Source organism: Protopterus annectens, chromosome 3.part1 (genome assembly GCF_019279795.1).
Source record: "Protopterus annectens isolate FY-2018-M chromosome 3.part1, PAN1.0, whole genome shotgun sequence".
Classification (NCBI taxonomy): Eukaryota; Metazoa; Chordata; order Ceratodontiformes; family Protopteridae; genus Protopterus; species Protopterus annectens.
The window spans coordinates 1,698,527,630-1,698,538,075 of NC_056732.1; the positions used below are offsets into that span (position 1 = coordinate 1,698,527,630).

The 10,446-nt window shown below is 40.1% G+C and overlaps 1 protein-coding gene across 1 annotated transcript in view; it reads right to left on the minus strand.

Annotated features, from left to right (window-relative positions):
- Positions 1-7,706, minus strand: part of LOC122798626 — a 310,399-nt gene extending 302,693 nt beyond the window's left edge. The window contains exon 1 of the mRNA XM_044067712.1: positions 7,507-7,706. Within this exon, the coding sequence (XP_043923647.1) occupies positions 7,507-7,552 (46 nt within the window). The 5' untranslated portion in view covers positions 7,553-7,706. The remainder of the gene's footprint in view (positions 1-7,506) is intronic.
- Between the last annotated feature and the right edge of the window lie 2,740 nt (positions 7,707-10,446).

Genomic DNA, 10,446 nt, shown 5'->3' on the forward strand with positions numbered 1-10,446 from the left:
GTTCGACCCCTACGCATGTGCAAGACTAGTTGATAGTATTAATCCCAAAAAGAAAAAAGATCGGTTTGTAAAAGGTCAGTTAGTGAGGGGGCCACTTATGGTTACTGATGATCTGAATAAAAACTTTAGAAGAAGAGAATTGGCACTATTCCGGTTCTTATGTTTGGATTATACTATTTACTATTTAACCTAAACCAACTAATTACTAAATGCACTTTATTTCAATTGGTTCTATACATATATTTTGATATATATTTTAAGAAATTCTGTGTTGTCTGTTTGAAGGCTGATTTGATTTTTATTTGATTTAGCTAATTAATTATAATTTGGAGTCATTAAGTTTTTATTTTTTTAGTTAGTCTCTCATAGTGTTCTTGTTCGTTGTTACGCTCTTTTGGTAAAATGGAAATTGCCAGTGTAAAGAGGGGAGGAGATTATGGGGGTGGGAGCAGGAGCATTCCCACTGGGATATTAGATGTGAGTGAAGAGATTGTTTGAATGAAAAGCAGTTTGAGGTGGTACGAATGGATGGTGGTAGGGAGTTCCAGAGACATGCTAGACTATAGGATAGGAGATTTTTACCTGGGGGACGAGTTGGTTTATACAATTCTATTAGGTTTTGGTTCTTAGATCTTAGTAGTGTATCAGGGAGGTGCATTTTAAAGGCAGAGGAAAGGGAGAGACAAAGGGAGGGGTTGAAAATGAGCTTGTGTGCAAGAGTAAGTTGAATGTAGGTGAGATAATTGGATAGTTCTAGCCATTTCATTTTGTGGAGATGTACAGTGGTGGGTGGAGGACTTATGGCTGGTAGCAAACTTGTCAATTTTGTTATAGCAAGAGGAAAGGGCGATATTGTAGTTGACTACAATATCGCCGGAAAAAAAAACTGTCGGTCTACAGTGAATCGTACCTCTCAAACTCCCATCTCCAAAATGGGTAACACTAGCCCTCAAAATGTGAAACACATAACGAAGGCTGCTTACCTAACCTGTCGGTCTACAGTGAATCGTACCTCTCAACTTCCCCATCTCCAAAATGGGAAACAAGATTTTGCAGGACAAACCATACCCATGGCCAGCGAAAAGAACCTAACTTACTGTTTTGCCAACATAAAAAAAAAACTATATTCAAATGGCATCTGCTATTGTTTATTCCTGTTCGAATAATACGTGAATATTCATAGTGATGTCTTCACACTGACTTCATGAATAGTCACCTGGTATTCGGCATGTTATATGCTCGAGGGGGCACTACAGCTCAGTAAATACTAATGGTAAAGAAATGGGATAGATATACTATTTGTCCTGCAAAATCTCGTTTTACCACAAAAATGTCCCAGTCTGGGCAACTAAAAAGTTGGCAAGGCTAAAGTATGGTCGCCGGTTTTCCAACAACATTTAGTTTCTGAACTGCATTAAATAATGAAACTTACATTATATTTTTTTATGAGAGGCAAGGAAGAAATTGGCCATTTGTGTACATTTCATATTTTCATCTCATTTATGCATGAGCAAATTAAATATGCAGAGCGGGTTGTCATTCAATTTGCGACACGCCCACTTCTGTGCGAACTGGTGAGGCCCTCAACTACAATATCGCAGAGGAAAGTTGTGTTTTAAGGGAAGATTGTAGGTTAGTTAGGAGTGGAGCTCCATAGAGGAGGGAGGGGATAAGAAATGTGTCAGAGAGAGTGAATTTAGTGGAGGGCGTGAGATAATTTTGTCGGTAGAGCATGCCAAGTTTTTGGTGTTTATTTTTTTGATATTTAGTTGAAGTTGGGAGTTGAATTTAAGCGGACTGTCAATTTGGACCCCTAGTAATTTGGCCTCTGATACCAATTCAAGAGATGTGTTATTATGTCTAGTGATAGAGAATGTGTTTATATTGAAAGAGGTGACTTTAGAGGGAGTAAATACCATTAATTTGGTTTTAGAGGCATCGAGTGCTAGGTGATTTTTTTTCATCCATTGTTTGGTGGCTGAGAACATGCCTTGTGTAAGCTTTAGGAGTGTAGGGATGGAGGTGGAAGAACAGATAATAGTTAAATCATCTGCGTATTGGATAATATTTGTGAAAGGGATGGAGTCGCAGAAATCGTTTATAAATATATTGATGAGGAGGGGACCCAGTATGGATCCCTGGGGAACTCCAGTTGTGGTGTTAAGGAATACTGCCCGATATCTATTGGATAAGTAGCTGGTGAACCAGTTCAGAGAAGAAGGTGATAGGTTAAGCTTAGAGAGTTTAGTTAGAAGTAGATTGTGAGAGATAGTTTCAAATGCCTTAGAGAGGTCAAGTAGGAGGGTAGAAACAATGTGGCCGGAGCCCCGGACTTTATTCACAGTTTTTAGGAAGGAAAGAAGGGCTGTCATAGTGCTGTGACCAGGTCTAAAACCATGTTGTGTGGGAGTTGGTAGGTGATTGTTTAAGAGATGTGGTAGGAGTTGTAGATGGATACACTTTTCTAGGAGTTTAGAGATGGGAGATAGAATAGCGATGGGATGGAAATTAGTGGAATTATTGCCACCTTTATGCAAAGGTATGATAAAAGCCTTTTTTCCAAATTTGGGGTACTATACTTTCTTGGATAGAGCTGTTGATTAGAATGCTGATAGGGTAGGCAATGGCTTCGGCAGCTATGCTAAGAAAGTATGAAGGAATGTTATCGGGGGCATTAGAGCATGGCTTCAGTTTCTGAAGGAGTTTTTTTATGGTAGATGTGGGTATAGGTTTTAATGAGAAAGGTGGAGTGGGAAGAGGGGGTATTTGAGGGTGGTGGTGATGGAGAAGAAATGAAAGGAGAAGCAGAAGTGGGGGGTGTAGTGTTGGTAGAGGAGGATGGGGTGAAGTGGAGGGTGTGGTGATGTTAGAGAATGATGAGGTTAGTTTGGAAATAGAATCAATGAAAAAAAGTGTTAAATTGTGCAGCCAAATCTGTGTCTGGAGCATTAGGGTCTGGGCTGGGGTTATCTGTTTTTCTGGGAGTAAGGAGGGTGGGAATTTTTGAGGGTTTGTTTTATTGTTGTTTTGGAGTATGGAGAAGTAATTCTGTCGATCAGTGATGATGAGCTTTTTTACTTTGTTTCTAAGTGTTTTGTATTCATTATGGGTGGGGGGGTGTCCAATTTTTCTGGTAATGTGCCCAAGCTTTATCTCTGTGGTGCATGGTTGCTAGTGTGTTTTTGGTTAGCCGAGGGGCAGTTTTGATTTTTGTTCTTTTTGTCTTTATGGGAGCATGGTGGTCTAAGAGGTTTAGGAAAGTTGAGTTGAAGTGGGCAACTGCATTTTCCAGAGGTAGAGTTTTTAGAGTGTTCCAGTTTATTGCTTTTAGAGAGTTAGAAAAGGTAATGGGGTTGAAGTTTTTTTGGTAGCGAGTAGTAATATAATTATGAGTAAGATGTAAGGGTGAAGGAAGTCGATGTGTGAATGCGGGTAAGTGGTCACTAAGGAGATCGGGAAGAGTGCCACTGTCAAGAGAAATAATGGGGGTGAAAGACTAAAATCCAGTCTAGGGTACTACCACTGGAGAGTTTTTTTGAGGGATGGGTTATGGAGTTGATTAGCTGTGACAAATTATAGAGGTTGATGTTAAGTGGGTTTGTGGGAGACTGAATGGAGGACCAACTGATATTCATGCCTCCCAAAATTATTGTTTCATTGCTAATGTTGGTACAAAGCCAGGAGAGGATGTCCTCGAGTGTAGAAATATTGTCACCAGGGGGGATGTAAAGAGAGGCTATACATATGTGCTTGTGTTTATTAACTTGAAGCAGTGCTAGGAGTAATTCAGCATTATTGAAGTGGGGAATAGGTTTGTTATAGGGAGTAACTGATAAGGAGGATAAGTATAGGAGAGCTACTCCTCACCCTTTTTTGGGGGTTCTAATGATAGAATAGTTGGGTGGTATTATTTCAGAATCTTTTTTATGGGGTTTTAACCAAGTTTCAGAGATGGACAGGATGTCAGGTTTATTATGTGTAAGCCAGGCATGGAGGTTAGGGATTTTGTTAGCTATACTTTGGGAGTTTAAAAAGGTAAGTAGTACGGATTTGTCTGTAGAGGGGGAGGTGGGAGGGCCTGGGTTAGGGTGATATTCATTCAGGAATAACTCTGTGCTCCTCCAAGATAAAAGAAGCAAGCATTATTATGTTTTTCTTAAGAGTGTTTAAGGACTAGGCATCTCATGATTGCAGTGGCTGCTTTTCTAGTAACTTCTATGGTCCTAAGTATGACTCCTACTCATTAACATGGACAACATTTCACCAGGGATTATTTAAGGTGTTACAGAACAAGAGGCAGCACATTTCAACGATAATCGTGGAATTACTACAGTCCTTCGAATCAGAATGAAAGTTACATATCCTCATTGGCTCCCTTTCAAAATGTTCGCACTCGAAATGCCAAGTGCCAACTCACTTCTTCTTATAGGTTCATAGGTTGGTACTGGGCTTTCTGCCCGAAGGCATATATTAGCCCAGCCACGTTGTGCGGTATTCACTGCCCCTTTAGTAGTTCTCTAGACCCTTGTACTAGCAGCTAGTACCCTTGGCCCCTATCTAGTAGTGCTGTTGGTATGAACTTTCTGTTACCCATCCACTCATCAAGGTTCCTCTTGAAGAGTGATAGTGAGGGGCTCTGTCTTATGTAGATCGGGACCCTGTTCCATAGTAAGAGAAGTCTCTGAGAAGGGAATCTATCCCTCCAGCATGTTCTATTCATTGTTGTGTTGAGGTTTATATCGCTAGAGTGTGTAGCTCGAGTAGATTTGGTTTTGCTAAGAGGGAGCATGTTCAACAGTTTTGGGTTGGACATGGCTCTGTACGTTAGACAGAGATCGCCTCTGAGAAAGTGGTATGTAACCAAGAACAGTTTTAGCTTTTTCAATCGTGCTGCATAGGGCAACTGTTTGAGGCCAGTAATCCTCTTGGTTAGGTACCTCTGTAGTCTCTCCAGCTGCTGAAGATGTCTAGCCAGGTACATTCCAATTGGTGCATTGTACCCAATAATGGGTCTGATGAGAGAAGAGTAGAGGGGCACCATTACACCCTTAGATCTTGATGCGAACCCTTTCATGATCAGATGGGTCACATAGAAGGATTTTCTAACCATTTTGGCAACATGGTTATCAAAGGAAAGCTGACTATCAACTTGGGTCCCTAGATCCCTTATTTCTTCTTCAGATTTCAGGGGATTACCTCCTATGTTGTATTTTGTGGGTACTCTGTTTTTTCCAAAGGGGATCACTATGCTTTTTTTTTGCATTTAGCTTGAGACCATGGCTTTGACACCATGCATCAGTCTCATTTAGGCCCTTCTGGAGGATCTCCATGTCGGCCGGAGACTCTATTATAGCACCCAGTTTGCAGTCGTCTGCAAACTTAGTCAGCCACAGCCCTTCCAGGCTTGCCTGTACTTCTGAGAAGTATATGCCAAACAGGAGGGGCCCCAGGACAGAGCCGACTTTTCCATATACAGTGGTTCACCTGTCCACTTATGATCGGCAGTGAAGCTTTACGGTGTTAAGTTGCCAGCCCAGCACCAGGGAGGTCATGCAAACTCCGCACAGAAGGCACCCCAGCTGAAGATCGAACCGGAAAGCCTCTTCCTGTGAAGCGGCAACACTAACCGATGCACCACCGTGGCTGCTCACGTACCAACGCACTTAAAAAAATTCTACAGTTTTCTTTGCCGGCACACTTAAAAATGTAAATACAACAGTAGGGCGAATCTCAAACATTACTCTTCTCCTTTAAATTAATTTTCAGTGATGGGGGGGGACAAGCACCTTGCCCCCCACACACACACACACCTCTCAGACTTATACGTACCAACTCCAAGATCACCATACCTTGCAGAACAGGAAACATCCCTCCCAAGAAAGGGTAATCACGGAATTAGTATACGTTGTCCGTTTTTTCGGCCATTCATTCTCAGCATTCACTATAGTGGGTCCGACGTATCAAATGATTACGATGATGAATCATGTGTGTCTGTCGCAACTAATACTCATGCCAGGTCTTCTCCGTGAGTTGGGCATAGTACAACAATTTTGCCCACACATTTAAGAATACTCTTCCCTACTGGACTGTTTGCCTGCACGTACTTTAATTATTTATTTACATATTTGCTCCTTTATTTACCGGCTTGCTTAACTGAGGCAGCGCATTGATTCAAAGCATACTTCTCAAGTGTCCCTCATTACGAGGAACGTACCTCATTTGGGGTCTTAAAAAGTTCATGTTCCACATTGAAAGACTCTGTCGCACATTCAGTGTTAGGAATTTTTTCTTAAGTGAAATTCATTGTAAATAGAAATGAATCATATTAATTCATTAAAAGATCTTCTTTATAAGTAAAACCAGCATATTTTAACCATCCTATGACCTTCCTAGTTGAAGTTGTTAGTAAGCCATTAGTATGTGCTTCACATTTTGCCCATTTGTTCCACATTATGAGAGCTAGTGTTCCTCATTTTGGACATGGAAGGTTGAGAGCTATGATTCAAAGAGACCTAATTCAGTCTGTCCAGAAAGCAACAAAAGTCAAACAATTTAAAAAGAAGAGCATAAACTGCATAAGTGCAGTTTGTAAAATGACTGAAATAAGGAATTAAAAATGGAATTAAGCTTAAAAAATACAACTGGCTAGATGTTTAGTATATAAATGTGAATTTTGAACAAACTAGTCCTTTCTATCAACTGCATATAATTTTTATTATTATTATTACTACCAGAAAGAATACGAGTCCATTGAAAGTTAGAACTGTATTCCGCTACTTGAGCACAGTCGGTGCCACGGTTGAGGTTTTAGGTTCATACTAGGCTATCTGCCCTAGGGCATTTATAAGCCTAGCCAGAGTATGTTTGGCTTTTGCCATGCCACCCATTTTAAATGAATTTTGCTAAGCCCTTTTGTGAGGTTAGTATACCGTGCCTCTGTCTAACAGTGACACAGAAGTGATAACCGGGGTAAACCTACGATCTCCCATCCACTCATCAAGATTCCTCTTGAAGAGAGTCAGTGAGGGACTCTGCCTAACCTGGACTGGGATTTTATTCCAGAGTGAAGGGAGCCTCTGGGTTATGAATCTGTCCCTCCAGCATGTCCTTATTTTGTCTGTCCCTCCAGCATGTTTATTTGGAAAAGTTATACTTCCATCCAGAGCGAGGTTGACGAGAAGTAGTGTCCTGCTTGTTAGTGTTGTAATTATTTATTTGTTAGTTTGCAGAGTAGGTAAACGCACTGGGCACAAGTCTCGTCTTATTCTCAAACAACAGACGAGCACTGTCGAGTTAAATGACTAAGTCAAATCTCTCTACATAGTGACATAAATTATCAGGTTAAATGACAAAATAAAACTTGTCACTTCTCCAAACACAGAACGGACACATCCCAGCCTCACGGTTACATAGACTCCATATCCGAGGCACCATTACCTGCACTAGTACTTCCTATCACATTTGACAGCTGTTTGTTTTCAGTAGCATCTAATATAAATTGTACACCTGTCATCTCTTTTTGGCAGTTTCGGTGGGTCGCAGCAGTGGCCATGTTCCCGTAAGACGGTCGGTGCTAACAAGCTGTCGAAACGCTGACTCCGAGGAGATGTGAGGCTGGAAACTGTTTACTGATAACGTTTGAAAATATTGTTCGGTTGCCCAGCGGCAGGTTTACGTCAGCGTGCACCAGCATTCCCTTTGTGACAGGATTCCTATCAGCAGCCGTGGAATAGCCCCACAGGTAATGCTGTTTCTAGTCTGATGTTATTACCCCCCACCCCCCGTTTGGTCCAATACAGTCCTTTAATAACTGGTCCATACTACTCAGTTGTCCCTCATTTAGTTTGCCTTTAGACATTAGTTTGTCCTTTGTGGAAAACGGGGAAAAGTGAGCTTGGGACATTTTTTTTCTTAATATTACAATCACTACGTTTTTGATTTTTGTATTGGCATGATAATACATGAAAATATATGTTTTTCTTATTCTATCAAATTTTGGTGTGCACATGGCAATATTTAGGGTCACTAGTTTACTGCATGTGCCCCCCCCCCCATTTTTTCAAGCAGCTTTGTTCCTAAAATATTAACTACTGTCTATTATACAATGACCCCCCCCCCCTCCATTAATATTCTAAAATGTGCATGCTGATTGGTCAGCGTGCATGTTGTAAATCAAAGTTATACTAATGGAAAAAGGTCCGGTCGCCCGGACTTTTTCCATTAGTATAACTCTTTTTTTTATTTCCATTAGTATAACTCTTTTTTTAAAGCAACGTAGAACGCAAGATCTCCGTTGCTTTTTACACATTGTCTCGCTGTGTTAAACGAGTTTAACATAGCATGACAGCTTTAAAAAAAGTAACGGAGATCTTCCTATCTCTGTTGCTTTTTTTAAAGGTGTCTCGCTATGTTACATGGGTTTAACATAGCGAGACAGCTTTAAAAAAAGCAAAGGAGATTCCCCCTCGTGACCGAACCACACCAACCGTGGGTAAATCCAGCATTACCCACACCCGGGAGTGGGTTATTGCTATAGTGAAGTTGAGAGCAGTGTGTGTGTGTGTGTGTGTGTGTGTGTGTGTGTGTGTGTGTGTCTGATGCAAAACTATTCTAAGAAGTTAATTTTTGCAGAAGGAGTTTTTACACTTTTCTTTCTTTAAAACAAATAATTATTTTTGTCACCAATGCAAGTGTTTGCTTGTTTTCAGCCGAAATTTAAATTTTTGGGGGATAGTAACTGCTAAGCACTGTAATATGTTTTAAAATGCATTATGTAATTAAAATTGTGTGTTCAGTTATATAACAGCATTACAAACTCATCTATATACTGTGCTGCCAGTGAAACAGTGATTAACAGTATTAGACTGTATGACAAGGGTATTTCCAACAAATGTAAAATAAATAAAATAAAATAAATAAATTTCCTTTAGGAAATATGATCAGCTTACAGGTGATGATGTGTACCTTTATCTTCTGGTAAATATTTAACAAGTCACTGTGTTACAACCAAGCTAGTTACATGTTTTATATGATTAGAAGGCACTGACAGTCACGTCCTGCTATATTTTGGAAACATAATTTGTCTTGTCAAGGATCTCCAGTGTGTGAGCATAAGGTTAGTAAAGACCAGAAAGTTGATGTAATTTGTATTCCTGGTGACAGAAAATAGTATTGTCTTACACATGCAAAGATTCAAATAGTCTTTGGGAAACCATGTGCCTGTATCACCTGATTTAACTCATAATATAGTCTTACAAAATATTTTCCATGTTTTAAAGCACTGTGGAAAACATGGGAGACTCCATAGACACAATGTGGCATAGTGTAGCACTCTGATATACCTGATATAAAAAGAGATAGAGAAAGCCGGTGACACACAGAGATTCATCCTCAAAACTAGGAGACAGGATTTGAGAGACAAAATTCAAAAGGAATTAAATGTGGTTGTGATTAGACATTAAAAAGGATCCTGTCTGTTATGATAAGGATGCCCCAGTGACACAACAATAGAAATCTAAAACTATAGGTTAAGAACTGAAGATAAAATGATGAGCAACTTTGAAGAAATATTAGTTCAAGACAGAAGAACACACAGGAATGTACCAAGGTGTTTGCCCAGAGACAGAAAGGATAACAATAGAAAAAGAAAGGCACTTGAGCAAGGACACTCAGAACAAAGTACATACAGAAAATGAGACAAGCCGTAGGATGCAGCTTTTTGGGCCCATGTCTGCTAGTGTAAAGCAGGGACTGCATCTGAAGGTGGATTGTATGAAAGAGGAAAGAAGGAAATCTTTCAATAAATTGTATTTTGACATTTCCTTTGTAGCTGGAAAAGGATAGTATCCACTAGTGCAAAGGTGTAGGGAATAACATAAAAAAAGAAAACACTCAAAAAGTTCTGTACTGATAGCAGGGAAACTAAACAAGAAGTTGAATTTTGTATAGAACTACGTTTTAAGGGGAATATGTGGAAGAGATGCTGCAGGTCCAGTATTTTGGGAGGAAAAAAATACACTTTCCTCATCAAGGCAAGTTACTGAAGAAAGTAACCCTGAATTAGTGGACTTAGAGATAAACCACATAACTTAATTTGGAAGATGATACTTTAACTTTTAGGGCACTAGAGAATAGATCCAAGGTTGTAGGGCAAGATAGTGAACAACATGTTCCCATTACTTCAACCCCTATTTTGAGTTAAAAGATGAACTGTGGAACAGACTACCTATCTATGTCAAACAGAGCTCCTCATTAGCACTCTTCAAGAAAAATCTTGATGATTGGATGGGAAATTCACCCCGGGGATCACTTCTGTGGCTCTGCTCGACAGGGGCACAGGAAAATAATTTTCTTGGGTGGCGAAAGCCAGGGTACATTTTTTGGTTAGGCTTGTATGGGCCCTAGGGCCGATAACCTAGTACCTTCCTATGAACCTATAAGTAAGTA